This window comes from Equus quagga, chromosome 2 (genome assembly GCF_021613505.1).
Source record: "Equus quagga isolate Etosha38 chromosome 2, UCLA_HA_Equagga_1.0, whole genome shotgun sequence".
Taxonomy (NCBI): Eukaryota; Metazoa; Chordata; class Mammalia; order Perissodactyla; family Equidae; genus Equus; species Equus quagga.
The window spans coordinates 39,602,997-39,618,991 of record NC_060268.1 but is presented as its reverse complement, the minus strand read 5'-3'; the positions used below and the strand labels follow the sequence as shown (position 1 = coordinate 39,618,991).

The window sequence follows — 15,995 nt, the reverse complement described above, 5'->3', positions numbered from 1 at the left end:
TGTCTGGAACTCCTATTAGACTGAGCTTCTTGAGAACAGAAACCATCTCTATTTATATTTATAACCTCAGTGCTTAACAGAGTCTGGCACATTCAGTGATGCCCCCTCCTCCCCCGACCATGTCTGATTTATGACTTTTTCTTTCTTTCTTAAGGTTTGGCATAGAAATGGTGCCTCTAGTTCAAAATGAACAAGAGGTCTTGGATTTGGATGGGGAACCTGATTTGTCCAATCTAGAAGGATTCCACTGGGAAGGTGTTTCCATTTCTTCATCCCCTGGGTTGGCAAGGAAGCGAAGCCTTTCTGAGAGCAGCGTCATCATGGACAGGGCTCCTTCTGTGTATAGCTTCTTCAGTGAGGAAGGTACAGGCAAAGAAAATGAGCCGCAACAGATTTTTTCACCCAGTAACTCACTGAGGGCTGCACAGAGTCAAAAAACAACCATGGGCCTCAAGCAGGAAGTGACACCTCTGGCTGCCTCCTTAAGAACAGGTGAAAGGGCTGAAAATGTTGCTACTCGACGGCGACATAGTGCACAGTTATCCTCTGACCATACAGTTCCTTTGATGCATTTGGCAAAAGACCTGAACAGCCAGGAGAGTTCTACATCACCGTCAGAGAATCAGAATGCCCAGGAGAGTAATGGAGAAGGAAACTCTTTATCATCAAATGCGTCCTCAGCCCTTGCAGTCTCCAGTTTGGCAGATGCAGCCACAGATAGTAGCTGTACCTCTGGTGCTGAACAAAATGATAGTCAGAGTATTAGAAAGAAACGAAGAGCCACTGGAGTGAGTATGGTTCCCTGTGCTTTTTATAGAACATTTCGTATGGTGACTTGGCTATTATAAGATTTAACTGTTTAATTTTTGGGGGGCATCTGGGGTTGGAATACTTTGGAATAGAAGATTTGTGAGGCTTTTATTTTCATAGTCTTATTCTGCTGGTTTTCACTGAGTAATTCTACTAAGTTAAATGTAATTGAATATGAATGTACAGTACTAGGAAAATATGAAGTCATCTCTAAAACTAGTCTCCAAGCCACTGATTCTTTGTATCACCTGACCAAGGAGTAAGCCACGTCTTCAGCTGTCATTTGATCTGTTTTCATGATGCATTCTGTGCTGCTGCTGAGGAAAGGCATTCTAGTGTTGGATTTGTATTTGTAGGGCATGTAAGCTTGTTGGACCCAGGACTACTGCACTTAACACTAAGGTAGTTTTAATACTATGAGAGGGCATCTATTTGAGCATAGTCTTAGAAGGATTTTTAGTCTCTTTTATCTGTTTTTGTACCTCAGTTATCCAGCCCGTCCCTTTGAGAATCCATTCCTTTACTGGCACCAATTCTCTTCTGACATCCCGGTCGCTAATATTGCTTAATCCTTTTAGGAAGTCTTTCTGAAAAGAAAGAGTTGCTGGTGGTGATATAGTCGGAATTTGGTGCTGTCAGAAGATGGGCTGTTTCCTTTAATACTGAGGCAATATAGCAGAGTAGTTAAGGGCATGTGTTGTAGACCTGGGTTCAAATTCCAGCTCTGCCCCTTTGAGCTAGACACTGTAGTGGATGTTGTTGAATGAGAGATTGTCCTGTGACAAAGCTAATATCTTGGGGCCTGTCTCATAAACTGTTTAGCTTTTTGTTGTGAAGATTTTCTTGCTGAAATTTAAAGTAGGAATTATGCCACAATGAAATCAGATATCTGTGTTACTGGCTTTGTCCATACTTCTGTCTCTGCCCTGCTTTACCAAGGTGAAATGCTTTGCCTAAGCCCCATTGGCTTTACCATTTCTAGGATCGTAGGAAAGTACTTGACCTTAGAGTCTATTTTTTTTTAAATCAGATAAATTCATTCAACTAATATTTGAGTTGCTACTATGTACATGAGACTCCTGCTATCCTGTTAGAGATCGTAGCAATAATGAGGAATAATGTATGACTATCTTAGAAGTCTTTTTTCTCCTCCTGGATAATGACCTTTACATATTTTTATAATTTAAAATAATTTAATATTATTCAATTTTCTTTATCTCCTCAGGATGGATCTTCTCCTGAACTCCCAAGTCTTGAGAGAAAAAATAAAAGAAGGAAAATTAAAGGAAAAAAGGGTATAGTACAGAATATTCTGGCAGAGAGAAATTGTTCTTATAGGGAGGAGTCAAGCATGACCTCATTTTCTGGCTGGGGCAACTGTGTATCATTTGTAGAACTAGAAAATTCCTTGAGAGCATTTGTTCGAGTAGAGGAAGATGAGTTCCCTTTTGGATCCTTTGAGTTAAAGGACCTTAGAGACACCTAAATAGAGATATCCAGTTGGTTGTTGGATATGTGAGTCTGGAGTTTAGGGGAGAGCTCTTGGCATATTGAATGGGAAAAAGAAACATAATGATGACAAACACATACACATAGTAGAACATTTTATTTCAGGTAACTTAAATGTACAATTTCAAAGCTATATCTTCTTCAGGAAGACTTCTCTAATCAAGAGAACTATATTATGTTAACTAATAGACTAGAATAATTATGAATTGGGAGGAGAGTGCAAGCAGGCCCAGTCTAAGATCTGGGGCCCAATCTAAGCAAAAGCCTTGGGTGAAGAGGGTGGTAGATAAAGGAAGAATGGGAAATGAAACCTATGATGGTTGATTTGCCTGGGACAAAGATTTCACTTGGAAGGGTAGCAGTGGGAGATGGTGATTAGGTAAGAGGGTATCATGTGGTAGTACACTTGAACCTATGAGGTACCTCTATCTTACCAGTTCTCGCTTTTGGTTTCTGGCTCTCACAACATCGGGCTTGACTACATGATTTGTGTGATTTGATGAGTCTGCAGTGACCTATTGGGGAGAAAATAAAGGCTTATCCTAGATAATTGATGTAGTTCCACCTCCTAAAGAGCTGTTTGATAGCAGTCTCCAGTATTAAACTGAGCCTTATGGGTTCTTTTGGCAGAACGTTCTCAGGTTGACCAGCTGCTGAATATTTCCTTAAGGGAGGAAGAACTAAGCAAATCGTTGCAGTGCATGGATAACAACCTTCTGCAAGCCCGTGCAGCCCTTCAGACAGCGTATGTTGAAGTTCAGAGATTACTTATGCTCAAGCAGCAGGTAACAGCAGATGGAACATACAATGGAGATGGCTTATCTCTGAAGTTGGATTTCAAAATGCTTAACAAAGTATTTTATTTTTAGATAACTATGGAGATGAGTGCACTGAGGACCCACAGAATACAGATTCTGCAGGGATTACAAGGTATTTGGAGAGAATCTGATGGATTTATGTCCTCTGTAGCTTACTTTTTTCTTCTCTATAGAGAGGAATTAAAGTAGTCATGAAAGTCATGATTTCTCTCATGTCTCCTTGATTTCATCCTTCTACAGAAAGGCCTGTGAGACAGTACATCCCCATAATGCATAGCAACAGAGACAGTATGTTACAAGAAGAACCTTTGGTTAGGAATCAAAAGACCTGGGTTCAAATCTTGGCTCTTCCATTAGTATCTATATCACTTTGGATAAATTACTTAAAATCTGAAAAATTGGAATATTAGTGCTGGTATCCTTGGTGGTTGTATAGATATGTGAAAATGTAGTTGGAAGAATAATGAGGGGCCATAAAATTCTCTTGTAATCTTTAAAAATACAAATTGGCTCAGAAATGAGTGACTTTTCAGATACATTTTTGCATTTGTGTGTATGTATTTTCCCATTCTAGAAACATATGAACCTTCTGAGCGCCCAGACCAGGTTCCCTGTAGCCCTACACGAGAACAAAGGAACAGTAGATCTCAAACATCTGCTGATGCCATGCTGCTGCCTACTCCCTTTTTCCCAGTTTTTCTGGAGTCTCCATCTTCTCATGTCTCTCCATCTCCTTTCCGAGTAACCACATCTCCTGCTTTCCAAGCCCACGGCGTGGTTCCCGCTCCAGACTCATCGGTTCAGATTAAACAAGAGCCCATGTCTCCTGAACAAGACGAGAATGTGAATGCTGTGTCACGAGGCTCTATTTGCAATGCCTCCAAGGAATTACTGCAAGCCAATAGTATGTAAACTTTTCTCTGGGTTAAGGGCAACCCTGTAGTGGGTCTGGGGCAATTTTATAATAGTGATGTAAAGTCGTACTTGCCTGTCAAAGCTAAAATTATTACAGTTAATCTTTCTTGAAGTTTCCTTCCATCAGGAGGATTATCTAAATAACTTTTCCCTAAATCTGGGATTACTGAATTGACTTTGTATTAGCACCTAAAATGTTCCATTTATTAGGATTGGTGCAGAATTATTTGGTTTTTGTGAGATAAATGGGGTTCTAGTTGTTCAGTCAATTTTCTAGATAAGGTATATCCTCTGAATTTCTCAGCTCTTAACTGTCTTTATCATCTAAAGTGCAAGCCAGGATTAATATAAGCCTGAGAGGCAGGTGGCCATGATGAAAGGCAGAGGCCTGAGGGGTTTGGAATCATCTAATAGGAAGTTGGGTGGTTTTGAGAAATAGCCAGGGTTTTTGCTCTTTTTATAAAATAACACTCATCTGGTTACCATTTGAGAATAACTTCTAAGCTATTTAAAATCTTATCTGAAGTTTGTATAACCACATGGTAGTATATTGGAAGTTTAGTAAAAAGTGAGCAAAGAAACTGGCATTGTGTGAGTTGAGCAAAAACGAAGTCTGAAGAATTAACCTAGATTTTGCTACCTGTTGCAACACTAATCTAGATATCTATATCAAATGTATATTAGCTTTCCTATTGAATTTTGTTACCGTTTTTTCCCCCCCAGCGTCCCAGTACGTAGTTGTACATCCTAGTTGTAGGTCATTTTAGTTCTTCTACGTGGGATGCTGCCACAGCATGGCTTATGCGCACTGCATAGGTCTGCACACAAGATCCTAGCCAGTGAACCCCAAGCCACCGAAGCAGAGCATGTGAACTTAACCACTTGGCCAGCCCCAGAATTTTGTTACTTTTATGTGGATAGTATTTAGTATTTTTTAAAAAACTAGTAATGAAGCATTATAGCCACTTTTTAAGCTAATATTTTCAAAAATAGCTTTTATTAGATTTCTTTTTTTGATTGCAAAAGTAATTTCATGTTCATTGTAAAAAATTGGGAAACTATAAAAATATAGATGTTATTTTGTTATATATTATTTCAGTCTTTCTTAAATCATAAATATTTGTGTGTTTACATGTAGACTTTATACAAAGAACAAATCGTAGCCTATTATAACCTGACTTTTTTCTGTTTAATATATCATGACCATTTTCCTGTGTCATAAAAATAATTCATCTAAAATATTTTTATTTTATTAATTGTATAATACTTGAGAAGTTGCATAATAATCTGGATATACAATAACTTATATAACCTTTAAATATTTAGGTTTTTTCGTTTTTTAATATTCTGTATAGCACTATATAGTATATATTTTTGAGTATGTCTGTTTATTTCATCAGTGTAAACTCTATCAAGTCAAAGAAAATAGACATTTTTAAGTCAGCTGACTTTACTAGTTAGCTAAATGGGATGATGTACAGGTAAAATGCATAGTGAAAACTTCTAAGAAATGAAGACGAAAGCAGTTTAGTTAAGTAGATATTTAAGTGTCTACTGAGAATAAAAACAATGCTTTGTGGACATTTCAAAGAAAGAAAGAAAAAAGATGGATAGAAACAATCCTTTCCCATAAGGAGCTTTTGTAGGGTATGACATGCACGTTATTTGTGAGATGAATGCAAGGCAAAGTGTAGTATGTACTGTAATAGGAATTTGTGTCGATTTGGGGAAGCCGAGGGGTGAGATAGCAGCTTTAACAGTCATGGTTTAGTTAACATATTGAAATGTCATTATTTGGTAGAGATTCAATCAGAGATAAATAATTGAAGTTTATGACTATAAATAGCAGACATAAAAAAAGATGCAATTTTTTTTTCTTCTGAATTCAGGAGAGATCAATGACAGTTGTCCAGTTTATCCAGTTATTGCTGCAACATTGTCCTTGTCAGAGCTAACAGAAAGTTTCCATGAGCCTAGCCAAGAACTGAAGTTTTCCGTGGAGCAGGGAAATGCCAGACACAGAGAAAACATTCCCTCTTCCCAATCAGCTGGTCTTCCTAGCATAAGTAAAGAAGACGAAGAGCCAGCCAAAGGTAACAGTGGGTCTGAAGCCTGTACCAGTTCTTTTCCAAGGTTGTCCTTTGCCTCAGAAACCCCTTTAGAGAAGGAGCCCCACTCTCCAGCTGACCAGCCTGAACAGCAGGCAGAGTCCACTCTGACATCAGCTGAAACTAGGGGAAACAAGAAAAAGAAGAAACTGAGGAAGAAGAAAACTCTACGAGCTGCCCATGTTCCTGAGAACAGTGACACTGAACAGGATGTATTTTCTGCTAAGCCTGTGAGGAAAGTGAAAACTGGAAAGTCAACTAAAGGGGGGAAAGTCACAACCTCCACGTGGGAAGATAGCAGAACTGGCCCAGAACAAGAGAGTGTCAGAGATGAGCCGGATAGTGACTCATCTCTAGAAGTCCTAGAAATTCCTAATCCTCAGTTAGAAGTAGTAGCCATTGATTCTTCTGAATCTGGAGAAGAGAAACCAGACAGCCCATCTAAAAAGGATATTTGGAACTCCACAGAGCAAAATTCGATAGAAACTTCTCGTTCTGGTTGTGATGAAGTGAGCTCCACCAGTGAGATTGGCACGCGTTATAAGGATGGCATCCCTGTAAGGTAAGGATGTGGTGTTGGTCCAATCAGAACAGCTTTCATCACCATTCTTCGTTTCTTAAAAAATAGAACTTTTTGTTATGAATCAGAATTTTTAAAAGAATCAAATTTATAGAAAATTAGTAGGGATTATGGATATGGAAGAATCAAACCTTGGTGGTAGAGATTTTCTGCTTTTTCATTTGTGTTGTAAATATTTACTTTTATTTCCTTTCATATAGAAATTTTGGATGGAAAACTGATCTCTTATATCACTGCTACTTACCCATTATTTAGAACAAACCTCTGAGTCAGGAAAATGTAAGTTTTACTACCTGTCCTGTTCACACAGATGCTAAGAAGACTTTTGCTATTATTTTGTAGTGTGGCAGAAACTCAGACTGTGATCTCCTCCATAAAAGGATCAAAGAACTCCTCAGGTATTTGGCTTTCAGTTTTATTTAAATTAACCACAGAAAACAAGGCTAGAGCCAGGGTTTAAATCTACTTAAATATGCTTATAGAACATGGGGTGGGGGTTATCACCAGGAAGATAACTTTGCCCAGCAGTGATGGTATCCCTAAAGCCTCAGATCCTGGCTGCTCAGTTTCTTACTTACATCTCTCTTGTCTGGCTCTCTTATCTGTTCAGCACGTTAATATTAAGGTTTCATTGGTTCCAGAGGTTTTTGTTTGAGAAGAAACTGCTTAAAGAATAACGCCTTGCTCAATGAAATGACTGGCAGCAGGGGAGACTGGATGTGGAGAAATGTTTGGTACCTTACAGATATCACTCAAAAGCTCATTATGTTAATGTCTTTTTCTTAAGTGAAAGCCCTTCCTCCCCACCTTTTCTTATTATGAAATCTTCATAACGAAGATCATTAATGAAGAATGTGGTGTTTCGCTAGGGGAACTAGGTTTCAAGGAGAATCCAGAGACCACTTTGTTGTGTAATGGTTTTAATTTTTGAGTATCTTTTCAGACACAAGCAGACATGTCTCTGAAACATATACTTGTTTCCTAGAAATATCTTCAGAGCCAGGAGATGATGATGAGCCCACAGAAGGGAGTTTTGAGGGGCACCAAGCTGCGGTGAATGCAATTCAGATATTTGGGAACTTACTGTATACCTGTTCAGCAGATAAAACTGTCCGAGCTTATAATCTGGTGGTAAGTTGATGTATCAATTTGAATGTTTATGGTTGATTGCAGGTTTTAGAACTCCAGCTCTCACTTTCTTAACCCATATAGGAACTTATTTGCTGTCCAGAGATGAAGTGGGCTTTAGACTAACTTTAGATCAGTTGGATCCAGCGGCTCAGCAGGGTCACTGGGGACTTAATTTTATTTTTTTATTTTTTTATTAAAGATTTTATTTTTTTCCTTTTTCTCCCCAAAGCCCCCCAGTACATAGTTGTATATTCTTAGTTGTGGGTCCTTCTAGTTGTGGCCTCCGCCTCAGTATGGTTTGATGAGCAGTGCCATGTCCACACCCAGGATTCAAATTGATGAAACACTGGGCCACCTGCAGCAGAGCGCGCGAACTTAACCACTTGGCTGCGGGGCCAGTAAGGTGGACTTAATTTCTTTTTCTCTCCACTCTGCCTTCTCTGGTACCACCTTTTCCTAAAGCTAGTTTTCCTCCTACTTACAGATAGATGCTAGGAGCCACTGGAGTTTTTTTTTTTTTCCCTCTCGCCACCGAAAAAGGGTCCTGTGCTTTACTCCCTGAACAATAACTTGCCAAAGGGAGATGGGATTACAACAGTAAGCTTGGGCCATCAGGTCCCAGCTCTGGAATTGGCGATGAGGTCAGTCGCATAGCTGCTACATAGTAGAGGGGGATGGAATGAATACTGGAGAAGTATCAGAGGAGGCATTTCCCTTGGCAGTTGATTACTTATCCAAATTATTAAGGGAGCAACAGTCTTCCACTACCCCACACTTAGTATAATTTGATGCTTATTACTCGTCATTTTCATAGAGTGAACTCTTGAGTTTTGAATTTGGTATATGTCAGACTAATTCTGTTTATCAAGGATAGCCGAGAAACTTTAGGAACACTCTGTTGCCTGAACAAACACCATGAAAGTATTTGAAATTGCTGAAGTCCTTGAAAATCAAAAGGTTAGACAAGGGACCAAGAAAATGTGTTTGCTCTAGGCAACAGTTGTATAAATTCCTTTAGCCTAATGATGTGAGGGGCAACAGGGATGACTGAAGGAAGGAAGCAGTGGTACCAGGAAGTGTGAGTGTAAGATTTGGGAGATTGGCTCTAATTCTAAATTGTAAGGTGGGTATGTATGTATGTACATTTTAAATAGATCTCAGGATGTGTGCGGAGATAAAATTTAGGATGTTCCTTTATGGAACCACACACCTGGACCACTAGGACCTGTGATGGCATCTGACAGTCTTTGAATATTGTGGAGCATTCTCACAAGCTACTAATCAAATGCAGGAACTTATCTGGGTAATTAGCTATAGTTTGGATTTGCTAGATCTTTGGTGCGTATGTCGGAGAGCTTTGCTGTAGGCATTAATTAAAATTCCGATCTTTCTTGTAGCAAATTGCCCTAAGTACTTTTTGGTGTGGTTCAGCTAACATAGTTGCAGGTAGCTCACTACATGTGACTGTTTGCTGGGCATTCAGTGAACAGATATTTACTGAACACCTTTTGTGTATGAGGCACTGTTCTAGGCTCTGAGGATACAGCAGTGAACTACGTGTTGTAGCATCTTTTTGTTGAGGAAATGTGTTATCTAATCCTTTTATATTCACAACTAATGATCAGATCTGTGCTTGACTTTAGAGTCGGAAGTGCATTGGTGTCTTTGAGGGTCATACCTCCAAAGTGAACTGCCTCCTGGTTACTCAAACCTCTGGGAAGAATGCTGCCCTTTACACTGGTTCCAGTGATCACACCATTCGCTGCTATAATGTTAAGGTAAGTGGGTCCAGAGAAATCAAAAGTGCTAATACTGAACTGCTTGATTGTATGTACTGTGTAGAGTGGAGACACTGAGACAAACACTTCATTCTGCTCCCCTTTTTCTCTTTTGCTTCTGAACCTATTTTAGTTCACTTGTATAACCCTTAGTAGAAATGAAGCTTATGAGAAATGAGTGTTTTCTGTCTGCCTCCACTAGTATTTTTTCATTTACTACTATTAGTAATAAACCTCCCTTGATCTTTCCCACAAATGTTACTCCTGATTTTTATTTTCACATCATATGCCAAAATTAATCCTAGATAGAAAAGAGAATAAAATGTTTAAATTTTTTAAACTTGAAAACTTAGAAGTGGATATCTCCTCTGAGAAAGAATTTTCTAACTCTAAATGCATTGAAAGAAATGAAAGAAAATTTTTTGCATAAAAAAATGTTCTTAATTTCTTTAAAAGACTTAATTATTTGGAGCAAAATTTATAATATTAAATCATTAGGTTTTTAACATGTGGATGGAATATGTGTGATAACAGGAACACAAAGGAGAGGGAGGGAATGGAGTTGTGCTGGTACAAGGTTCTTATATTTTATTGGGAATAAGTCACTATTAGCTTGAAACTAGAGTGTTATAATTTAAAGAGGTAATCCCTCAAGTGCTGGTTCACAACTTCAGCATGCATCAGATTAACCTAGAGAGCTTGTTAAGATATGTATGTAAAATATGTACCACTGGACCCTACTCAGTTTCTAATTCAGTAGTTTTGGAATAGGGCCCAAGAATTTACATTTCTGACGTGATACTGATGCTGCTGGTCTGTTGTCCACACTCTGAGAACAACTGCCCTAGAGCAACCACTAAAAGAATAATGCAGAGAAATAGAACTAAAAAATTGAATAGAAGAATTCAAATTGCATACTAAAAAAATATTTGTTTAATAGAAAACAAGGCAGAAACGAAAAATGAAACAAATTGAAAGCAGGTAGCAAATTGGAGACCTAAATCTAACCATATTTAATAATTATATTAAATGTGAATTAACGCTAACATCAAAAGGCAGAAACTGACTACATAAAGGAGAAGTGTCAAAGTCTACGCCATCTGTAAGACACGCACTTTAAATTCAAAGACATGAGTAGGTTGAAAGTAAAAGAATGGGAAAAGATGTACTGTGCAAGTAGTAACAAAAGGAGCTGGAGTGGCTTGTTACTATCAGGGAAATAGACTTTAAGACAAGGAATACTGCTAGAGACAAGGGTGGTAGTCCATAATGATAATAGGGTCAGTAACAATTATGTAGCAATTATAACAATACAACAATGTAACAAGATATAACAATTATAAATATATGTACCTAATAACAAAGCTCCAAAATACACGAAGAAAAACTGATAGAAGTACAAGGAGAAATAGACAAATCCACAGTTAGTGTTGGAGACTTCAACACCTCTCTCTCAATACTTAATAGACAACTAGACAGAAAATCATCAAAGATATAGGAGAATTGGACAACACTGTTGATGAACAAGATCTAATTAACATTTATAGAATCCTTCACCCTCAAACAACAGAATACACGTTCTTTTCAAGTGCACATGGAACATTCACCAGGATAGACCGTGTGTTGGGCCATGAAATAAATCTCAGTCTTAGTGAGACTCTCAATTACAAGGATTGAAATCATTTAGAGTATATTCTCCAACCACAATGGAATTTAATTAGAAATCAATAACAGAAAGAAATCTGGGAAATCCCCAAATATGGGGAAATGAAACAGCATGTTTCTAAGTTCCCTATGATTCAAAGTCACAAGGGAAATTAGAAAATATTTCAAAGTAAATGAAAAAGAGAATACAACTTACCATTTGTAGGATGCAGCTAATGCATCGTTGAGAGGGAAATTTATAGGGTTTTTTTTTTTCCTGCTTTTTCTCCCCAAATCCCCCCAGTCTATAGTTGTATATTTTAGTTGTGGATCCTTTTAGTTGTGGCATGTGGGACGCTGCCTCAGCATGGCCTAATGAGCGGTGCCATGTCCATGACCAGGATCCAAACTGGCGAAACCCTGGGCTGCCAAAGCAGAGCACACAAACTTAACCACTCGGCCACGGGGCCAGCGCCTGAAATTTGTAGTTTTAAATGCTTATATTAGAAAAAAAGAAAGGTTTAAAATCAATTATCTAAGTTTCTAAGAAATTAGAAAAAAGAAAAAGTAAAAGGAAATAATAAAGAGCAGAATGGACATCAACAATATCTAAAAGTGACAAACTATAGGGAAAAATCAATGAAACCAAAAGCTAGTTCTTCAAAAAGGTAAATAAAATAGATAAACTTTTAGCTAAATAGATCAAAAAAGAGAGAAGACACAAATTTCCAGTATCCAGAATGAAAGAAGGAACCTCATAGCAGCATTATTCATTTTAGTAATAGAAACAGTCAATACATCTATCAACTGGTAGATAGATTAAAGGTGGTATATAAAATAAATGTGGGATGTAAAATAAATGTGGAATAATGCTAGCAACAAAAAGGCACAAACAATTGCTACATGTAGCAAAATAGGTGGATCTCAGAAACATGCTTTGTAAGCAGTCTGATGTGAAATACTGTATACTGTATGTTCCCTTTATATGACATTCTAGAAAAGGCAAAACTGTCAGGGTTGCTGGGATGGTAGTGGGAATTGACTCAAAGAGGGTAAAGGTAACTTTTTGGAGTTGCTGAAAACATTCTGAAAGTTGATTGTGGTAATAGTTGCAAGGCTGTGTACTTTACCAAACTTAACAAAATGTGTGTTTAACATGGTGAATTTTATTATGTGGAAATAATACTGTAAAAAGCCATTAAAAATTGTAAACAAGTTTTGTCAAGAAATAGTCAAGTAAAAAGAGGGAAAAATAGTTGTAATATAGGATAGAATAAACATAGGGTTAATATTGTTGTAAGGAGCTTACACCTTTGAGAAGAGAAATTCTAAAATCCTTTTACATAAATTGGGAAAAAAGCAGAAACAAATTCCTTAAAAAGAGGAAATACAAATAACTATTTGAAAATAAAAGTCTTGCCAGTAAGTGGAAATTAAAACAAAAGTTCATTACCACTTTGATTTATAAAATTAGCAAAAACTTTAAAAGATTTTTCAATATTTTTAAGGGTTCTGACATGAGTAGTATTTGGCATAGTGGGACTGTCATTAGTGAAAAAATTCTTAGTGAGTTTTTGAAATTGAGGTATAACTTTATATGGTAAAGTACACAAATTTTAAATATACAGTTTGGTGAACTTTTACGTCGGTATATGTTTGTGTAACCACCACCAAGATCAAATATAGACCATTTCCATCCCCCTGAATCTTCCATTATACACTTGCCAGCCACCTCCCCCCCCGCCCCCAAAGAATACCATTATTCTGGGTTCTGTCATTATGGATTATTTTTGTCTGTGTTTGAACTTCCTGTAAATAAACCATACTACATATATTCTTTCATGCCTAACTTTATCTCACCATAATGTCTGAAATTAATGTATGTTGTTGTATGTACCAATAGTTCTTTTTTTATAACTATATAATATTCAATTTCCCCTATAAAATTATTTATAAGACAGAGACAACATGAATCTTAACATTTGGTCATATTTCTTGTCTTTTTCTCTGTTTTACAGTTTCGTATGTGGCATTTATATTTGTAATTCTGTGGGGGAAATTGAATAATTTGAAAGACTGACTCTTTTAGGTGTGAAGGAAGATTGGGAGAAGAGATCAAAGGCTTTGACAGCTACAGCTTTTGTCATCCTACCCACAGCTTGTTCCATCCTACCCAGTTATAACCATATTGATTTTAACATCTGTATCCAAACCTGTTTAAAAAAAGCTACACTTGGGCCTTTAGTTGCTTAGTTTCAGTCAACAGCAAACCTTGAGCACTTTCTACATTACTGGCCCTATTCTAGGTTGTAGGTAATTAGATTTGCTAGTATAACCCAGCTCTGGAAATTCATGGAAATCATTTCTTGAAGGTCAGATCAAACTCTTATCTGGGTATGCGTCAGAATTACTAAAGAAATTTAAAAAATATACATTAGAGCCTACTCAATTAGAATCCCAGGGATTAGGGGTGAAACTTGGAGTTCTATATATTTTTTAAGTTTCTTGGGTAATTATGGACCCGCTAACTTGGCACTGGCTTGAAGGATGCGTTTGGGAGCTATTGAATTAGAGAGTCAGTTGTAGGAAAGTACATATTTGATTAATGCAGTTATCAAGTATGTAACTATAATCTTCATTTTCCTTTTTAGATGTCAAATGCAGCTTTAACTTTATCTTTGGCTACTTAATTTAGGAGGTTAAGACCCAGTTCATAGTGCCCTTTGAAGAATTTCTATATTCTAAATTAGAAACATGGGTAACATTATTGGGATTTGTATTTGTTTTTAATATTACCTACAGCTCGAGGGTCTTTGGCCACATATTTCAAAAGAGAAAAAAATCTAAGATTGTCTTCTACCAAGTAGAGGATGCTACATTTTCTTCCTCATAAAAATCATTTCACACTCTGCTTTCAGAAGGATTGTTTTCATATTTTACTTGCCTATTAACCTCTGCTGAGTAGGTGTTGTGTACTTTTATCAGACACGAGAGTGTGTGGAGCAACTACAGCTGGAAGACCGGGTTCTCTGCCTCCACAGTAGGTGGCGAATCCTCTATGCAGGACTGGCAAATGGCACTGTGGTCACCTTCAACATAAAGGTTAGTGGTTGGGGAGAGAAGGCTGAATTCCCATTCCACTTGAAAATAATGTGAGTGTGTGTGGGAAGAAGTAGAAGGCAGATATTTCCCTGTTTTCTTGTGTGAGAAAGCCACAGAATTAGCTGCTACTCGAAAACTGTTGTCTCCTGGTGTAAGTGAAACAAGATCCTGCATTCTGTCTGCTCAGGCCCAAGTGTGCCAAGACCAAAATGTAACTCTACTAAATTAAACCAAGCCTGACGATTTGGGGCCAAATAATGAGTCACACGTTAAACTAGTCTGTCTCATTTTAAGAATGACACCATGAAAAATGAGCTTAAATTCCTTTGAGTGTGACATTGATGTGGTTTGGAACTGATTTAGAGTTTCATGAGGGTAGCCTCTTCTGTAAAGTGAACGAAGTCAAAGGTTTGCCTTCATGCCCATGTGGCCTCATTCTTTCCGAACCCTGAGATAAATTCATTTGTTGACCAAGCCTTTGTTGAGCATCTGTGTGTGCTCAGCCCCGGGATACGGCTTAGGGAATGAATAGGGACCAGTTCTTGATGGCCCTATGTGCTTTGTTAATATGCTTGGACTGCATCTTGTAGGCTTTAAAGTCTGAGCAACATGATCCAATTTGTAGTTTAGAAAAAGTCACTCTGGAGTTGATGAGATTGGAAAATACTGGTACCAGTACAGGCGGGGAGACCACTTAGGAACCTTTGTAATGGAAGCTGACGTGAAAGGTTAGGCTAAGGATGAGGAGAAGAGAATGGAAAAAAGATGTAATCTAAGAGGTAGAAGTGAGAGATTTGGTTACTAATTAGTTGTAGCCCATATCCCAAGGTCATCTGGTCATCTTTTAACTGCATGTTAGAATGTTTACTATGTTATGCCCAATTACAGCATCATACGTGCTTATTGAGTACCTCCTGTCTCTCCTTCCACATACTAGCTGGAACTACTTATAAGGGATGCAATAAAATATGTCATGGTTTTTGCCTTTAAGAAGCTTAAAATCAAGTTAGAAGAAATCTAGCACATATATAATCAAGTGGCAAGTTATTTGGTTCACTAGATATGAATAGATCGTGGAAGGGTAATTAGTGAAGGTTTTTGCATTCCAGTTGTGAAGTGCTAACAGCCTAGATTCGATTTGGTTAGGGCCATAGAAATGAAGAAACAATAAATTTAAAATATTTTAAAGGATAAAACTTGATAATTACCTAATTCTATTCTTTTTTGTGAGATTAATATTACCAAAGGTAGACAGAAGTTAAGAGCAAGACTTTTTGAGGCAAGATGATAACGAGAAATTCAATTGGAAATGATCTTTAAATGGTTGAAAAGCCTCAGAGAAGATGGACCTCAAGACAGAGATTTGAGAATCTCTGCAGAGATGTGAATTTTAAAGTCTTGTCAGGGCTGTGTCTTTTCTGGTTTGCCCATACTCCTAGAATGCAGTGCTTCTGGCATCTCAGCAGAAAGCCAGGGCTGTTTACCAGTCTGTCCATCATCGAGTCCTGAACTCCATCAGTCTGTCTCCCCAGCACTTAGAATGGCCGAAATCGTGCCCAGCTCTCTAGGCTCCCAGCTGCTGCTTGTGCTTAGTTTCTGG

The 15,995-nt window shown here is 37.7% G+C and overlaps 1 protein-coding gene across 2 annotated transcripts in view; it reads left to right on the top strand.

The window, feature by feature from the left end:
* The window catches only part of ZNF106 (zinc finger protein 106), a 59,301-nt gene that overhangs the window by 33,173 nt on the left and 10,133 nt on the right, over positions 1 to 15,995 (top strand). For both annotated transcript variants that reach the window (XM_046649657.1, XM_046649663.1), the window contains 10 exons: positions 155 to 788; positions 2,036 to 2,105; positions 2,950 to 3,104; positions 3,189 to 3,249; positions 3,712 to 4,041; positions 5,942 to 6,722; positions 7,083 to 7,138; positions 7,726 to 7,871; positions 9,515 to 9,649; positions 14,279 to 14,395. In XM_046649657.1, coding sequence (XP_046505613.1) covers positions 155 to 788; positions 2,036 to 2,105; positions 2,950 to 3,104; positions 3,189 to 3,249; positions 3,712 to 4,041; positions 5,942 to 6,722; positions 7,083 to 7,138; positions 7,726 to 7,871; positions 9,515 to 9,649; positions 14,279 to 14,395 — 2,485 coding nt within the window. The remainder of the gene's footprint in view (positions 1 to 154; positions 789 to 2,035; positions 2,106 to 2,949; positions 3,105 to 3,188; positions 3,250 to 3,711; positions 4,042 to 5,941; positions 6,723 to 7,082; positions 7,139 to 7,725; positions 7,872 to 9,514; positions 9,650 to 14,278; positions 14,396 to 15,995) is intronic.